At 40.0% G+C, this 18687-nt stretch overlaps 1 protein-coding gene across 2 annotated transcripts; it reads left to right on the forward strand.

Moving 5' to 3' along the window:
• Positions 1 to 964: 964 nt before the first annotated feature.
• RNF222 (ring finger protein 222) lies at positions 965 to 17120 on the forward strand. 2 transcript variants are annotated; one of them, XM_072641094.1, is made up of 3 exons: positions 973 to 1053; positions 14259 to 14310; positions 14446 to 17120. In XM_072641094.1, the coding sequence occupies exons 1-3, from the start codon at positions 1020 to 1022 to the stop codon at positions 15128 to 15130; spliced, it is 771 nt and encodes a 256-aa protein (XP_072497195.1). In that variant the 5' UTR covers positions 973 to 1019; the 3' UTR covers positions 15131 to 17120. The 2 variants fall into 2 exon arrangements, with proteins under 2 accessions (XP_072497196.1, XP_072497195.1); XM_072641095.1 differs by lacking the exon at positions 14259 to 14310 and having other exon boundaries at positions 965 to 1053.
• Positions 17121 to 18687: the final 1567 nt, after the last annotated feature.

Consider the following 18687-nt stretch of genomic DNA (forward strand, 5'->3'; position numbering starts at 1 on the left):
GCTTAGCACAGTATCTGGCACATAAGTAGATGCTTAATTAATGTTTACTGATTGACCAACAACTCTTGCTAGAAAAGGCTTCTGGTTGTGGAGTAGATGAATTGTGTAATGTTTGAGACTCCCCAGCAGAGTCTAGGTCCCGGCAAATGGCCATGCTGTCCAGGGAGCATGAATCTTTACCATGGAACCACTGAGGAGGGAGGGCAGTACAAGAAAGTCTTTGGGGACTACTCTTATTCTAACTTCTTAAGCCAGCCCTGAGCCACGCAGAACAAAGAGTACAGGTGGACTATTGGACTTCTCATTGTCCTCAGACAAATTGAGCCTCCCTTCCTTTGGCACAAGACCACAGAGAGTAAAGGCCCTAGAAGCCCCCTTCATGACTGATCTTGCAGAGCAGGGGCCATGAGTCACTCATAAGCTGTGCTTGTAGGATCGTTGTGAGACTTGTCTCTGCCCTTGGTTCTGAAGGTCCCTTTTAGGGTTGAAGCTGGGGTTTTTCTGGGGCTCAGTGGACAGCACTAAAAGGGTGTCTCTTCCAAATGGAATCCCAATTAACCCACACCCCAGGTTGCAGCTTGATATTGCTACCTTTCAGTTTATACAATTTCTCCCACAGGAGTTGGTTGAGATGGGGCCAACAGGACTTCTAGACATCTGATCACTCACTTTATAGATGTAGAAACTGGGGCATAGTGAGATTTCTTCAAGGTGACAGGACACCTTCTCCACTGTCTAGGTCCCCCACCCCTTTATCTCTTAGGACCCACCTCTCTGCTATGGTTGTTCTCTTTTCACTCTCCTTATTAAAGTCACCTGACGCCAGCTTCTGGCAAATCACCAACCCTATAAGGGAGCTTCATGGCTTTAAACAGGTTGGGCTGCATTCACTTCCCAGGAGCTGTCCTCCCCTCCCCATCATAGTCATTAGGAAACAAGCAGGGAGGAGACACTTGCTCTCTGGCCCCAACCTTGGCTGTCTGGCCCTCACCCTGGACCCATATGGAGGTGTTAAGTGGATGGGTAGATTCCTGTCATCTCATCTGGGCCAAAGTGAGTCTGGGGAGGCTAGCTCAAGATGGGGGTTTGGAAGAGAGGGAGGTGGAGAAGTAGGGAGGGATGACTCTGGGCAGGGATGCTGGTTGGGTGTATGGGGACTGTCAAATCCTTTCCTTAGACTAGACTGAAACTAAGGAGAAGCCTATTTAGATGAAGTGATGTGGGACTATTTCCATACTACAGTTCAGAACCTGACTGAAACTCAAAGGTCCTTGCTTTGGGGAAGCTGGAAGCTTTGTCCCTTAAAGAGCCCTGTCAGTCATCAGAATGACAGGTCAGCCTCATCAGGTGGTTTTGGGAGAAAAGGACCATTTCTCCCCAAGCTGGGCTAGTGCTTCAAGCATTAGGTAGCCACTGTAAGTGAATGGAACTGGCATAAACAACGAAAATAGAACCAAGGAGCCAAACAATCTTAGAATTATAGAATTTGGAGATGCTGGAATCTTAAAAATCTTAGCATCCTAAAATTGGAAGAGATTTTAGAGGTACTGAGAGGTGAACAATGTTTTCCCCTCAATCTAAAAGGTTAGTTCTCTTCTTTCCTACTGTATGGATGGCTCTGAATCAATCAACAAGCATTTTTTTAGCATCTTCTATATACCAGGCACTATGGGAAGCACTGGAGATACAAATGCAGAAAATGAAATAATCTATATTTCCAAGGAGGAAAATTTACATCCTGATATACAAATAATACAAATAAATTTTTTAAAATACACAAAGTGATTAAATACAAGGGAGGTTAAATATGGCAGTTGGGGGAAATCAAGAAAGGTTCTGAAGGAAGAGAGGGACTCTATGAGGCACAGGTGAGGGTGGAGAGCATTCCAAGCATGGGAGACAATCAGTCCAAAAGCAGAGAGATGCAAACTCAGGTGTTATATTTGAGAAACAGAGAAGAAGGCCAACTTGACTGGATTACAGAATATAGGAGGGGGAGTGACTCCAATAAACTTGGTAATCTTGGCCAGAGTAGGGAGAATTATTGGTCTCCTTTCTCTTTGATCATGTTTCCTTATCACATTGTTCTGGTATTAGGGGCTATTTTTCTCCTATTCTCTCCTCTCCTTTTCTTCCATGTATATCCTATTTGTCTTTGAAAGGATTCAAATCCCGCCTCATTCATAAAGCTTTCTCAAGCTATATTTAAGGGTAAAATAAGCACCTTGAGCTCCTGTAGCATTTATTTTCTGTATTTTCTGTACTGCTCATATAGTGCCAGAAGGTCTTACATTATAATTTAACTATTTCATATCGGTTTGTCTGCTCTCTTAATTAGATTGTGAGGGCAAAGATTTCATGTTATACTTATGTACTCCTCCTTTTCTCCTCTCTTCTACATCCAGAAGACTTCTGCACATACAGGAACTTAGTAACTGGAAATTTTAGAGGGTGGAGGGACTGGAGACAGAGAAGGAGAGAGACAGAGAAACAGAAACAGAGAAAAAAGGGGAAAAGGAAGAGATAAGGCTAGAGGGAGAAGATATTGGAGAAAAAAATAAAAAAAGAGAGAGAAAGAAAGAGATAAGGAGTATCAAGAGATGGCTGACATAATTTCTTTCCTCTTATGGATAAAGAAACATAAAGAAGAGAAGGGATTTCCAGATTAGACAGATAGACAGACAGACAGATGGATGATGGATAGATAGAAAGATGATAGATACATAGATGATAGATATGACATAGATAGCTATAGATATAGATATAGGCAATCCATTTCCTTCATCAGGAAATTGTTCCTAGGGGAGTATAGACTGGGGAGATGATCTTGAATCAGCACTGACTGAGTCACTCTTAGGAAATCCCTTCCTTTCCATATACAAAAACACATACAATATGTGTGTGTATTAATTTATGATGCATACATATTATAAGCCTTGTTTCCTTGTTAATCTGTTTAGCATGTGCCTATATGAAATCTGTTTTCTGTCATCTCCTTATTACCTGTTAGCTATATGTAGGTATGCATAGAATTTGGTCAAAGTGTGCCAGCATGCCTCAGGGGAACATTCCCATTGGCCTTCCATTTTTCTCTAGTTACATGACCTCATAAGATAGGTAAATTAATATAGATAAGAATTGTTATTCCACCAATTATTGTGAAGCAAAGTTATCAAAATATTTTTTAGAAACAAGTAAATTCACAAAGCCCAGGTTAAGAGCCTCTGGTCTAAAGGATCTCTAAAGTCCCTTCTAGCCCTAATATTCTATGAATCTCTTATTCTATACTTTATCACCTAATTAGTTATTATTTACATCTTTCATTAATCTTTTTTATTGTGATTTGTATTTATCTGCTTGTCTTCTACCAGTTCTCTCTATACATCTACTTATCATTTTTCAATCAGTATTATCATTTTTCTCTCTAGTGTTTTTCAATTAGTATTTCCTTTTGTGTTCCATGTCACATCATTGAGAGTTAGGAGATGCAGTTTCCCACCCAACCCAAAGAAATTATGTGGAAAGCAATTAACTTACGATCAGCTTAGTCAGTGTTGGAGACTGAAAGGCTGTTGACAATGAAATAATTGAGACTCCCCGGTCAACAGGGCCTGTCACAGAACTTTTGCCAACATTGATATGATAAATTTTTTTTAACAATTGGTGTGTGTGTGTGTGTGTGTGTGTGTGTGTGTGTGTGTGTGTGTGTGTGTGTGTGTGTGTAAAATGTCTTCATTACCTCATTCCCTATAGTTAAACCTGGACCAATTTAGATTTATTGATGGGCATAAAAATAATTCAGAAATACTGGATGATACCTAATGTTCCTTTCAGCTCTAACATTTTATAATTTTTTGCTTCTACCACACTCATGCCCATGTTATATCTTTATCTCATTAGGTGTTTTTTCAAGTCCCCACCATTTCTTTACATTCTATGATCCAGTTTTAATTATCTGTCCTCAATCATCTATTTCTCCTACTTCCAGTTATCCAGAATTATAAAAACAATATTATAATAAACTATAATTACATGAAGAAACATTGAACAGGAGCTTTACTACTAGTCAGTCTATTGATCAAAGTACTGGGTACCCCAGAATCTTCTCAGGCATCTACTCTCACTCCTTCGATTTCTGTGAAATATTCCCTGACGACTCCACCTTGTCAGTTGCCTAAGGTACTGCTGCTGCTGCTATTGCAAACAACCATAGCAGCTGTAAAATCATGGAGTGGACAGTGTATGTAACATGACAGATTGAGTCTGGACCACTTTAAAAATAGATACGTGAAGATGGACAATGGCTACGACTGCTATGTGTGCTTCAATGTTAGGCCTGAGTTGTGGGTTCTTTTTTATTGTTCTTTTCCTTTCAATTGTTCCAATTGCTCAGTTATGTAAAACAGGTCTAGTTTCAGATATGGAGAGTTTATAATACATCTGTTATCAATATCATCTGTTTTCTGAAGATCAATTTAACCAAATAGGAAAAGAATCATTACTAATCTATTGGTCACTTGGTGATGGATTCATTGGCCATAAAAACCCCGTGAAATGATGAAATAATGTGCAAAATGAACGCCAGTTCCATATGGCCCTTTTGTAATTCTGTAGTGATGGTAGCAGAAAAGGAGACAGATAAATATTGCATACACTGTCAGATGAGGCTTTGCTTAATTGTTTTGTGAAAAGGGAGTTTTGTGGAGAGGGAAATGTTAGGGAATGTCTATGGTGTAAAAACAAAAGGCAAAATCCATAGAATAGGAAAAGAAAAATGATAAAGGAGCAGAGGATTCTAAGAATCATACATTTAAAAAACTGTATAAGCATTAACTTATTAGTCAGTACTCTAAATGTGACATCTTTGTCCAATAACCAATGAAAGGACATACTATTGGAGAAATGGAATCATAACTATAAATGAAACCAAAAGACAAAAATAAATTGTAACTTACATACCTCCTTAGAATAAAAGAGGAATTGACAGAGTTATTTTTATCTTGTCCTAAAACAAAAAAACATAATTTTATTGGACAGTTAATCATCTCCTACTTTGGTATGCTTGATAAGCATTTGCAAAAAGACTACCAACAAAGAATTGCAATTTATATGCCAACATAAGAATGAAGAGGCAGAGAAATTTTACAAAGAGCTCATAAGACCTTCCAAATTCAATCAACATATACTTTAATATTTAGTACTTTCAACACATAAGGGAGGAAGGCAAAAAAGAAATTGGAAAACATAGTTCAAGCATAAGAAACAGCAGAGGTCAAAAGCCTAGAAAACACACAGAAGCTTTATATCTATATGTTGTGTACATTTTGCTCAAAAAGAGAATCAAAAGATGCTAGTATCACATAACATCATTAAAAATGAAATTTATTATATTTTAACAGTGTAGAAGTCATTTCAGAATTAACTTTCTCTTTACAACAGACCATTGAATTATTACAGCAAAGATCAAAGTTATTACCAAATTAGACAAAAGGATAAAAATTAGAAGGTAAGACTTTCAATTGAGGCAATTTCAATTTGATCCACTTCAACAAACTCTTGACAGCAGAAAATGGGGAACAGATAGAACAAGCATCAACATAGACTGTCAATTAAAGTTTCTGCATAAGTTTAACTCATGTAAATAAATTACCATAATGAGGACACCAAAAGAACCTCAAAATATCTTCAACCAGGAAATACTTGATTTCCTTGCAAAACATAAAGATATGTTAGCCAAGGGAGGTGCTAGTTTTAAAATATACTCATCTGGAAAATTTTATGAGAATAGTCAGTGGAAGATTATGGGAAATATCTCATAAAGCAGTGAGAGTCAGTAGAAGGAAAACCAATCTTACAAAAAGCTTAGTGAAAGACCAGACTAGGCCAGATCATTCTGAAGGCATTTAAGGATGAAATTGAGAGGATAACTGATATACTAAAAATGGAAAAGAGCTATCAAAATATTCTATAATAAACTATTTTCTCCTATAGTCATCACGAGGCCATCATATTTGGACTCCAACAGTATAATACTCAACATGCTGAATGTACTGTTGGTGAAACTTGAATCATATCAACTTTGACTATAAATGAAGTCAGAAATCAAGTTAACAAGAATTTATTAGGCACTTAATATATGACAGATACAAAGAGAGGAAAAAAAATAATCCTTTCCCTAAAAGTGCTTACAATTTAATGGAGGAGATAACAACAAATGGTGGAGATGTACAAAATTATGTACAATAATGAGACCAGAAGAGGTTCTTTCAGAAGGTGGGGTTTTAACTGAAAATTGGAGAATTGGAAGACATCAGGGAAGCCAAAGACAGAGGAGGGAGAGAATTCTAGCCAGTGAAAATACTTGCAGTCAGGAGATGGAGTGTTTTGTTCAAGGAACAGCAATGAGGCTTGTGTCATTGAATTGAAAAGTATGTTGAGGGGAATAGGGTGTCAGAAAACCAGAAACCTAGGAAGGGGTCTGTTTAATGAAAGGCTTTTCCATTTGATGCTGGATGTAACAAGAAGCTACTGGAGCTTACTGAATGGAGAACAAAGTCAGACTTGTGCTTTGGGGAAATCATTTTATCGGTTAAGTGGAGAATAGGTTGGTGTGGGAGGTATTTGAGACAAAGAAAGTAATTACCACGCTATTGCAATAGTCCAGGTATGGGGTGATGAAGGCTTGCAAGAAGGTGGTGGCATTGTTAGAGTAGAAAAGGAGTATACATGAGAGATGCTTCAAAGACTGAATCAAGACTTGGCAACAGATTGGATATGGGGAGGTGAGAGAAAGTCAAGAGTCAAAGACACCACCCATGTTTCAAGCCAGGGTGACTGGGAAAGATGATGGTGCCCTAGACAGCAGAGAGACAGGATAGTTTGGGAACACAATCATGAGTTCTGTTTTGGGTGTGTTGAGTTTAGGATTTCTATGGAACATCCATTTTGTAATGTCTAACACGTACTTGGAGATGTAACTAGAGGTCACAAGAGAAATTAGAACCGTATAAATAGATCTAAGAATCATCTACATAGAGATGATGATTAAATTCATGGGACCTGAGGAAATCATCAAGCAGAATAGTATAGACAGTAAAGAGAAGGATGAGCACAGAAGGAAGTAGCAACTTAGAAGTTTTTCTTGGAGAGGAAAAAATAGAAATGATGCTAAAGAAAATAATAATGGGAAAAGCATGTATACCAAACCAAGGATACAATAAGGAGATCCAAGGTAGAGGTAACATAGTTCTGAGGGCATTGATTCTCAAATATAGAAAAGTGGGGAGGATACCAAGCACTTACATAACTCAGGCCCCCTAAAATTTTAGGCTCACATGAACCAAATCCACTCCTAGAAACCAACTCCCAAAGGATAATGTTTTCTCTGACTAATTACCAGAATTACTACAAGAAAATGTCCTAATATATTTATGGCATAATTCATGCCTACGTTTCCCACAATATGGGGGAGAGATGGGTAATATGAGTAAGAGATGTCTCCAGCTCCTGTACAAGGGGATCAATAAGACAATGTGATTATCAGCTATGGGACAACCTCTACTCCTGAACAAAAAAAATGCAGAAGATGCAAACTACTCATGAATGCTCCTAGAAAGACACAAAAACATACAAAGCATTTCAATAGTCCATCAGCTTGTTTCCTCTTGAAAGGAACTAAATTTGCAGTTGCTTTTGTAGCAAACTTTTTGACCATCCAGTTGACATCTTTTCCACAGAATCTAACACAGTCCACCTGTAATAAGCCAGTCCTGATTCAGGCTATTCTGGTAACTCAGGTTTGAGATGGAAACAAATGTGACACTTGCAGAACATATGACAATTAACAAAAGGAATTTTACTTAGCCATAGCAGGGGAAGAATAGTCATGAAAGATACAGTATGGATTCAGCTGAGCACAACTTCCCTAGACTGAGCTTGGGTCATGTTGGTCCATCAATCAGAAGCCTCAGGTAGGAGCCAGGTGACTCCTCATGTCCTAGATTTTGTACTTAGGGCACCAGGAAGCTACTCCAGTGGCCTAAGCTTTTAGTCTTCTGGGCCAATGATGTCTCAAGTACAATTTCAATATCTTTTAAGGAATAAAACTTAGTGGCTTAGTCTTAAGGATCTGGGTCTTAGGATGTTGCTCCCATCATACTCCCTAAGACTTATAGTGCCACTCTGTGGCTCAGATTTCTTCTAGAAAATAAACATATTTTGATAATTTCTAAGCAAGAAATTCCCTTCCAATTTTTCTTACACCATATAAGCAACTAATCATAAAAGTGAGAGGTGGGGAGAGGAGAAGTAGCAAGGTCCATACATCTTGCTCTCCACTCCCCAACCTATGATATGGTTTTAAAGCTTCAAATATTATGGTCATACTAGCATACTAGCCATTCTCTTCCTTTCATTCTTTTGGGCCTCAATTAGCCAATCCTCAATAATTCTCTATGATTCCTTAGTAAGGTGCTCTCTGGATCCTATTGATGAAATCTTTCTTTGGCCAATGACCTAACTTGAGAATGCTAGAACCAAGGCTGGCACTGCCCAAGAAATCTCTCTTTTCAGATTAGAAGGTTAAATCCTGGAATCATGCTGACTAGAGACTTAAAAATCCCCCTTCCTCCATGTAGGAATTTAGGGTTCATGAGCAGTCTATGCTGAATGGGCACGCACCTGTCTGCATTTCCTCCATAGGGGATCTATTCAATATACTGGGGACCTTTCTCCAGGTCTCTACTACAGTGCTGCCAGGTTGCAACTCCTCAAGAGCTGGAGAGTCACAGCCAGTTTGTGGTCTGGGGGATGGGGTGTCTCTATTTCTGAAGTTCTTGGGTTTATCTGATTGATGGTAGCAGTCACTTAGCAGTTGGTTTTGATAGTGGCAGACTCGCTCCATAGGGATTGCTCCCCTCCATGATGGCTAAGGAGGCCAGGCTGGAAGAAGGGCTAGTGGTCTGAGGGGGACTGCTATTTCTGGAGCTCTTGGTCTTAACTCTGCCTGCTCTTCAGGGTGGACTTTGTGCTAGATCTCCTCCATGATGATTGCATATATCTCTGCTGGGCATACAGCTCCTTGTTTTATGCTTTACTTCACATTAACAATCAGGTCATCAAGCAAAATGTCTCCCTTGTTTTATGTTTTTATGGAATTTTGTATGATTTTAAAATATGCCTAGAAATCATCTTGTTGAAGAGCCTTCAAGGTAGCCTTTTGGTTTATTGAATCAATTTCTTTTTAAAATAGCCAATAACCAATAAGAGCAAGTGAGATCTTATATTCCCTGCATCCTTTAGTCGATTGTATAACTGAAAAAATGTGATCTGTTAGAGAATATTTGCAGGAACTTCTTCATGCCATTTATATATTTTCTTAAATGATATATGCTTAAATAATAAATATATGTTATTCTTATAAAGATTTTCTAAAGATAGGAAAGTAGGCACATGGGTCAGTAATTATTGATATTTTCTTGGTTGCCTTTTAGTCCAAAGGGTAATGTGTGATTTTGACATTTAATCTCATGAGAGCATGTACAAGAACTGGAGACCTATTTTATTTTATTATTTTTTTTACTCTTTTTTTTAATTAATTTATTTAACTTTTAACATACATTTTCACAAAATCATGGGTTCCAAATTTTCTCCCCATTTGTCCCCTCCCCCCACCCCAAAACACCAAGCATTCTAATTGCCCCTGTCACCAATCTGCCCTCTCTTCTATCATCCCTCCCTTCTCTTGTCCCCATCTTCTATTTTGTCCTGTAGGGTCAGATAACTTTCTATACCCCTTTACCTGTATTACTTATTTCCTAGTAGCAAGAACAGTACTTGACAGTTGTTCCTAATACTTTGAGTTCCAACTTCTCTTCATCCCTCCCTCCCCACCCATTCCCATTGGAAGGCAAGCAATTCAATATAGGCCATATCTGTGTAGTTTTGCAAATGACTTCCATAATAGTCGTGTTGTGTTAGACTAACTATATTTCCCTCCATCCTATCCTGCCCCTCCATTGCTTCTCTTCTCTCTTTTGATCCTGTCCCTCCCCAAGAATGTTGACTTCAAATTGCTCCCTCCTCCCATTGCCCTCCCTTCCATCATCCCCCCCCCACCCTGCTTATCCCCTTCTCCCCCACTTTCCTGTATTGTAAGATAGGTTTTCATACCAAAATGAGTGTGCATTTTATTCCTTCCTTTAGTGGAATGTGATGAGAGTGGAATGTGATGTTTTTCTCTCACTCCCTTCTTTTTCCCTCCACTAAAAAGTCTTTTGCTCGCCTCTTTTATGAGAGATAATTTGCCCCATTCCATTTCTCCCTTTCTCCTCCCAATATATTTCTCTCACCACTTGATTTCATTTTTTTAAGATATGATCCCATCCTATTCAATTCACTCTGTGCTCTGTGTGTGTGTGTGTGTGTGTGTGTGTGTGTGTGCGTGTGTTCAATCCCACCCAGTACCCAGATACTGAAAAGTTTCAAGAGTTACAAATATTGTCTTTCCATGTAGGAATGTAAACAGTTCAACTTTAGTAAGTCCCTTATGACTTCTCTTTGCTGTTTACCTTTTCATGCTTCTCTTGATTCTTGTGTTTGAAGGTCAAATTTTCTTTTCAGCTCTGGTCTTTTCATCAAGAATGCTTGAAAGTCCTCTATTTCATTGAAAGACCATTTTTTCCCCTGAAGTATTATACTCAGTTTTGCTGGGTAGGTGATTCTTGGTTTTACTCCTAGTTCCTTTGATTTCTGGAATATCATATTCCATGCCCTTCGTGGAATATGAAGCTGCCAGATCTTGTGTTATCCTGATTGTATTTCCACAATACTTGAATTGTTTCTTTCTAGCTGCTTGCAATATTTTCTCCTTGACCAGGGAACTCTGGAATTTGGCCACAATGTTCCTAGGAGTTTCTCTTTTTGCATCTCTTTCAGGAGGTGTTCTGTGGATTCCTTGAAGACTTATTTTGCCCTCTGGTTCTAGAATCTCAGGGCAGTTTTCCTTGATAATTTCATGAAAGATGATGTCTAAGGCTCTTTTTTTTGATCATGGCTTTCAGATAGTCCCATAATTTTTAAATTGTTTCTCCTGGATCTATTTTCCAGGTCAGTTGTTTTTCCAATGAGATATTTCACATTATCTTCCATTTTTTCATTCTTTTGGTTTTGTTTTGTGATTTCTTGGTTTCTCATAAAGTCATTAGCCTCCATCTGTCCCATTCTAATTTTGAAAGAACTATTTTCTTCAGTGAGCTTTTGAACCTCCTTTTCCATTTGGCTAATTCTGCTTTTGAAAGCATTCTTTTCCTCATTGGCTTTTTGAACCTCTTTTGCCAATTGAGTTAGCCTATTTTTCAAGGTGTTATTTTCTTCAGCATTTTTTTGGGTCTCCTTTAGCAAGGTGTTGACCTGCTTTTCATGCTTTTCTTGTATCTCTCTCATTTCTCTTCCCAGTTTTTCCTCCACCTCTCTAACTTGATTTTCAAAATCCTTTTTGAGCTCTTCCATGGCCTGAGCCCATTGAGTGGGCTGGGATACAGAAGCCTTGACTTCTGTGTCTTTCCCTGATGGTAAGCATTGTTCTTCCTCATCAGAAAGGAAGGGAGGAAATATCTGTTCACCAAGAAAGTAACCTTCTATGGTCTTATTTTTTTTCCCTTTTCTGGGCATTTTCCCAGCCAGTGACTTGCCTTCTGAGTTTTCTTTCCACCCCCACCTTGCCTCCAGATCCACCCAGCCAGAGCTTGGGGTCTGAGATTCAAATGCTGCTTCCCAGCCTCAGGGCTTTGGGCGGGGGCAGGGCTGCTATTCAGTGTGAGATTAAGTTCAGGTGCTCAGGTGGGGGCCAGGCCTCAGGGGCTCAGTTCCCTCTGGGGGTTTATGCAGAGACCTTCAACAATGGATCCGAGCTCCTGCCTGCTTTGAGAGCCCCTGTCCGCCCCTGCTGCTGCCTCCCAGGGGGGCCCGAGCCATGGGGACACCCCACTCCCCTGTTGGCCACCCAAAAAGACTCTTTCACTGACCCTTATCACCTGTGGGTGGAGGGACCTGCATGGCTGCTGGAGATTCTGTCACCGAAGCCTGCTCAGGTCTGCTTCTCTCGGTGCTGCAGCCAAGGCAGGGCTGGGCTCGGCTCCGGGCTTGGCTCCGGGTCCGGTGCACAACGGACCTTTCGCGTCAGGTTTTCAGGTCTCTCTGGAACAGAAATCTCGTCCACTCCGTTGTTCTGTGGCTTCTGCTGCTCCAGAATTTGTTGGGAGTTCTTCTTTACAGATATTTTATGGGCTGTGGGTTTGGAGCTAGCGTATGTGTATCTTTCTACTCCGCCATCTTGGCTCCTCCCCTGGAGACCTATTTTACCCACACTTGGAGAACAGACTGAAAGCATGAGTCATACCATGAGTGTATTGGGAGATTGCCTTTTTTTCCTTGTGAATTATTATTATTATTATTATTATTTCATAATAATTATTTATTATTAATTAATACTATTATGTTATAATATATTATATTGTTATTAAAATTTTATAAGAATAAATTTTATTATTATTTTTGCAAGCATTTATTATCTCTCCCTCACACTATTCTCCCAATCCCCACTCCACTGACCAATAAAAAAGAAAAAGAAAACTCTGTTAACACATATGCATAGTCCAGCAAAACAAATTCCCACATAAGCTAGGTCCAAAAAGTATGTCTTTTTCTGCATTTTAAGTTCATCAGTTCCCTAGCAAGAGTGCGTGGCATGCTTCATCATCAGTCCTCTGCACCAATGATTTATCATTGATCATAGTTCTAAAAGCTTCCAAAGTCATTTTCCTTTATAATATTTTGTCATTATATAATCTTTTTCCTAGTTCTGCTCATTTCACTCTGCATCAGGTTATAAAGGTCCTCCCCATTTCCTCTAAAACTATTTCATCATTACTTTTGCACAATTCCATCCCATTCACATATCATCATTTATTTAGCCATTCCCCAATAAGTGAATACCCCCTTAATTTCCAGTTTGAGGCTCCCAAAAAAAGAACTGCTATAAATTTTTTGTACAAGTAGGTCTCTTTCTTGGATCTTTTTGGATTATAGGTCTAGTAGTGGTATCACTGAGTCAAAGAGAATGCACTCTTTAAGTAACTTTTTGGACAAAAGTTTCACATTGCTTTCAAAGATGATTGTCCCAATTCACACCACCACCAAAAATATATCAGTGTGCCCATTTTCTCTGAGCCCCTCCAATATTTTTCATTTTTCTCTTTTATCATCTTTGCCAATCTGAAGATATGAAGTAACCTCAAAGTTGCTTTAATTTGCATTCCTCTAATTATTAATGGTGATTCGGATAACTTAGGTTTCTTCTGCTAAAGACTGCCTGTTCATATTTTGTGACCATTTATTGTTTGGGAAATGATTCTTAGTCCTATAAATCTGAATCAGTATCTGATTCATCTTTGATACAAGACCTTTATCAGAGAAACTTACTGTAAAGATCTTTCCTAGTTCCCTTTCCCTTCTATAGTAGGAAATTTTCCAGGATTAACTCCATGAAGTGGTAACAAGTCAAAAGGAATAAAATTATATTTTAGTGATCAGCCCCCATAATTAGACCAGGAGCTTATATTTTTATCATAAGAGGCATTAGGAAACCATTTCAGGGTTTTGAGTAAGGAAGTAACATAGTCAAATTCATTTTAGAAATATTATTTTGACAGCTTTGTAAATGACTGATGGGAAAAACCAGAAGCCCGGAGACCAATTAAAAGGCTTTTTAGAATAGGAAGGAGGTGATTAGAACCTGAATTTGAAAAATTTAGATGGGAATGGCCTAGTGGCAATTAATGTCACCAGTTCAAGAAAAAAAATTAGGTGGGATATATTGAATAGTGGCTAGAGTGTTTGGCTTGGAGTCAGGAAGATTCATCTTCCTGAGTTCAAATCTGGCCTCAGACAGGTACTGGCTGCATGATCCTGGGCAGGTCACTTAACCCTATTTGCCTCAGTATCTCATCTGTAAACTGAACTAGAAAAGGAAAACCCCAAATGAGTTGGACATGGGGATATATATGTATGTATGTATATACATATATGTCTGTGTGTCTGTGTGTATTTAAAAGACTGTGAGATTCCAAAGGATTTGGGGGATCTTGGGTAATAAATTATATGGGAAAGGCAAGAAGAGGAAAAAGAGAGGAAGAGGAGAGTGAAATTTTAGAATTAAACAGTGCTTCCTCTAATCTAACACCCCTTCCTCCATTTTACAGATGAAGATACTGACATCCTAAAAGGTGAAGAGACCTTGTCCAAGGTCACACAGTAAGTTGAGTGGGTTTCAAACTTAGGTCCTCTGACTCTAAGATCAGTGTCCTGTCTTTCCATTTTCTTTACATTTCTGTGGTAGGGGGGAATAAGATGAGTACTGATGACACTTTCTGTCCTCTCCCATAACAGAAGCTTGTATATTGCTGGAGCTGCCATGTCAGAAGGAGAGAGCAAGGACAGTGTGGGTAGTGAGTGTCCGGTGTGCTATGAGAAGTTTCGAGACCTAGAAGGAGCCAGCCGGACGCTGAGCTGTGGCCACGTCTTCTGCCATGACTGCCTTGTTAAATACCTGCTTTCATGCAAAGTGGATGGGCAGATCCAAAGGACCATCATCTGCCCTATCTGCCGCTATGTCACCTTCCTCAGTAAAAAAAGTTCCCGCTGGCCCTCTTTGTCATCATCGGAAAAGAGTCTCCAGACCTTGGCAGTCCCTGTGGGCCTGGATAACCTGCCCTCTCTGGATGCCTTGGGACACACAAACCCTCTAACCATTCCCCATCCTCTCTGGGTTCCTTCTCAGGGCCAGACAAGAGTGCCCACCCAAAGCCCTTCATTTCCCAGGGACCTGCTGCCCAGTCTAGTCCGAGAGCCTCAGATTTTTATCATCAGTCGACATGGGATGCCCCTAGGAGAGGAGGACAGTGTCCTGCCCAGGCAGAGCCTAGCTGACCTCTCAGAAGCATCCCCATCACGAAGATCCTTCTGCTCACACTGCTGCCGCTCTCGCGTAATGCTGCTGCTAACCCTCATTACGATAGTGGCTGTGGTGGCCACTATCCTGCCCTGGATCCTACTGGTGAGGAAGGAGGCATGACTGTGTCTGGGGATGCATCCATACAATGTCCCATTAAAGAGCAGCCCTAGAAGCCAAGAAGCTTCTGAGCCAGACAGGAACACAAAGAGCTCAGCCTCAGATGATTGTGGGCATTTTCATTATTAGAAGGAAAAGGACAGAAGTCTTGAAAGACCCTGAAGCTAAACACAGTGCTGGTTCCATCTAACCAAGCCACTCGGAGTTCTCAGGCAGGGTTAAATGACCTAGGAGACGATGGTGGAAGTCTTAGTATAATTCTGCTACAGAATTGGGAAAAGTGGCGGGGGTTTTTCCTACCAGCTAGCCCAGGAAGGAGTCAGGGCAAGCAAAGTTAAGGGCAAGACAAAGTGCGTCTTCTTGTTACTCAGTCTCAAAATCCAGTTTAGAGATGGAGATTGTGGAGGCTGGAACTGGGACTTGAAGGAGTAATCCTGAAGGGGTAGTATATCAGAGAGAAAAGTAACCCCAGCTGCCTCCTGGGAAGCATGTACTTGAACAAAAGTCAGCTAATAACATCTCTTTTCCCTCAAGTGCCACTTCAGAGCAGTACTCATAAATGGAAGGATTCCTACCTAAATGACCAAGGAACAGAGGACACCTAATTCACAGACAGCTCCAGTACTTGGAACTCTAATAACCTTCACTTCTACCATGAGGCCCCAAAGAAGGAATGGCACTTAGAGAGACATTTTAGTAAGGCAGAACCACTCTTTCCTCTAATAAAGGAGGGGTCTCTGGAAAATACCTTTGCTTCCTTTCCTTGTGATGCAGAACAGAGCCCAGGGGAAAGCACAGAGTGTTGAAGCTGTTTCTTCCCTTTTCTTGTCCCATTCTGAGCCCTTCTTTTTCCCTTCAGGGAAGGCTCTATTGCTCACTGATCTGGCATGAGGCCACAGAAAGGATTCACTGTTGCAAAGGAAGCTCTCTCTTGCCAAAAAAAGGCTTCAGCTAGAGGGGTATTGGATCAGGGTTAGAGGACCCAGAGATGTTTTCCCCAAATCTGCCCAGATATTTATCCCATACTCTCTAGAGCTGGTTGAGGTTGTGTTATGCAAGACAAGAGGCTAAAAAAGATATGTACAGCTAGTCGACCGCCAAAAAACTTAAGGAGCTGGTCCAAGGAGTTTAACACTGTCTATGGTGGATCCAGGAACTAATGTCTCAGCACCATGCTCTGCTGACTAGAAGCTAATAAATTAATAAGGATAATTATTATTCCTATGTATGTAATACTTCAAAGTTTATAAAGTGACTTATAAATAATAGCTTGTCTGACTCACAACAATTTAGTAAGTTATTTTTTCCCATTTTACACAGAACATTTGTGGACTGTGTTACAAAGGATGGAGTAGTCCATGTTTAGCATGGACATCTAGATAAGTCTGGAATGCCTCCATATGTCAGGGATCCTGGAGTTCCATCTCTGTGGGAAACAGGAGGATAGCCATGACTGGGCTATCATTCCTTCATTCTCCCATTTTCAAAAAGAGTATTGGCCTAGAATTATATCTACTTATCACCAGCGATTTAAAATCTAGGGGTGTAATTCTTGTGGGTGATTGATGATAAAAGCCACATTCTCTAATTGTTGAAGGGCAAGGGGAGAAAAGTAAATTCCACCTCTGACCTGGAAGGTTACAGTTGGCTTAATCTTAGCCATGTTAACTTCCCTGCCAAAAAAAACCTCTTATGACTAATAGTATCAGGTAACATTTACATAGTATTATAAGATTTGTTAAGCAATTTACATCTATCCTCTCATTTAAACCTCACAACAACCCTGGGAAATAGGTGCTATTAGTATCCCCATCTTACAGATGAAAAGACTGATGCTAACAGGGTAAGTGACTTGCCCAGAGTCACATAGCCTGAGGCAAAATTTGAGATTGGATCTTCCTGATTTCAAGCTTAACACTCTATCAATGCCACCTAACCTACACAAAAGACAATCATAGAGGATAAACAAAAAATTTATCAAAGCAAGTAGTAAAACAACGGTCAGAGAAGTCATTTGGATTAGCTTGTTCTTGTTCAATCATGTCAATTCTTCATGAGCTCTCTGACTAAGCATCCATGCTTAGTATTACAAGTGTATGTGGCATTTAAAAGGGCCTTGGCCCCTCACATTTTCTGGTATCAAACTCTATTATACCTTCCACACATAATCTTAAAGAGATCCTGATTCACCTCTCCCTCTTCTAAACGTCTAGCACTGAGTTTCTCCCCCTTGGTGGGAGAGGTTTTCCCTGATCCAAGATACCTCAGCAGCTCAGGAGGTGAGTGACGTAACAGATGTTATATCAGATAAGGTAATTTCAGAGTTTATAACATAGAAGTGTTGCACTTGTGCGTAATGGGGAAATCAAGACGATGATAGGATTGCATTAAAACTATTTTAGTGGTGGAAAAAAAATTGGGACCTTGCCAAGGGGTGGGATTTTTTTTAATATACAGCAGTCTGGTTTCCCTCTTAAGAGGTTGGGGAAGTTATTTTCAGGTTTGATTTCCTTGCTAACCTAAAGTTTTGGGGAGTTGATGTTGGAGGGTTTAGCAAAACTTCCACTGCCCTGAGAGAATGTCTTTCTGACGTAGCATGACCAGTTTCTGTGGTGAATGTAGAGGCGTAGGCATGCATGTGGCTGCTTTTTCTGAATTGATAGCCTTTTTATCCTCTGTCACCAGTAAAGTTGTTTTTGTTACATTTGATAGCCCATCAGTACCTCATTGCATTCTAATCCTGAGCCCGAATCACTGGATTGGCATGAGTTAGGCCTGGGCCAGGAGGGTTACAAAAAGGAAACCACATCAGGCATATTCAGGAAATAGGTTTGAGGCATATTTGACTCTTCCTCTCCTCATCAAAGTAGTTAAACTTTGCATCCTGTTCATTATACAGTCTTTATTATAGGGAGGCCTCAGCTTCTGGCTTACATAGGGTGTAAGTAAATACCAATTTGGGTGAAGATTATTTTTTTAACTTTAAGAGACCAATTTGTAAGCCTCAATAAACATCTCTTTACTGGCAGAGCTACAATTTTAGCAAGACCCAACCAGGCCATTTTTGTTTTTCCAGGATCTCTAAAGTAATTGGAAACCAAAGGGTAGAAACTTGTACATCTTAACCAAGGACACTACTGGTAAATTCAGAGAGGGAATTCAGCCCTAGTAGTAGTGTTAGTAGGATTTAGGTGAGTTACATATGGGAGTTCTATATCAAAGTTCCCAGACTGGGAAACAGCCCAGAAACTGGTTGGGCTGGTGCTATCTCTAATGAATGGTTGGGTCATTGGGAGGAGAAAGGGAGGGGAAGTGTAGGCTCAAGAAGTTAATTTATTCACAAGATTCTCTTCATAGTTTTCTTCTTACTCAGTCTGAGTTTTTTCTACACATTGCCTTCCCTTCCCTTTCCTTCTTTTCTCTTCCCTTCTTTCCTCCTCTCTTCCCTTCCTTGCTTTTTCCTTCCCTTCCCCTTCCTTCCCTTCTCCCACTCCAACCTCCCTCAGTCTCTCTCTGAGTGGAGGAAGCTGGATGGCTCAGTGGATAGAATACGGGGCCTG

Source organism: Notamacropus eugenii, chromosome 2 (genome assembly GCF_028372415.1).
Source record: "Notamacropus eugenii isolate mMacEug1 chromosome 2, mMacEug1.pri_v2, whole genome shotgun sequence".
NCBI lineage: Eukaryota > Metazoa > Chordata > Mammalia > Diprotodontia > Macropodidae > Notamacropus > Notamacropus eugenii.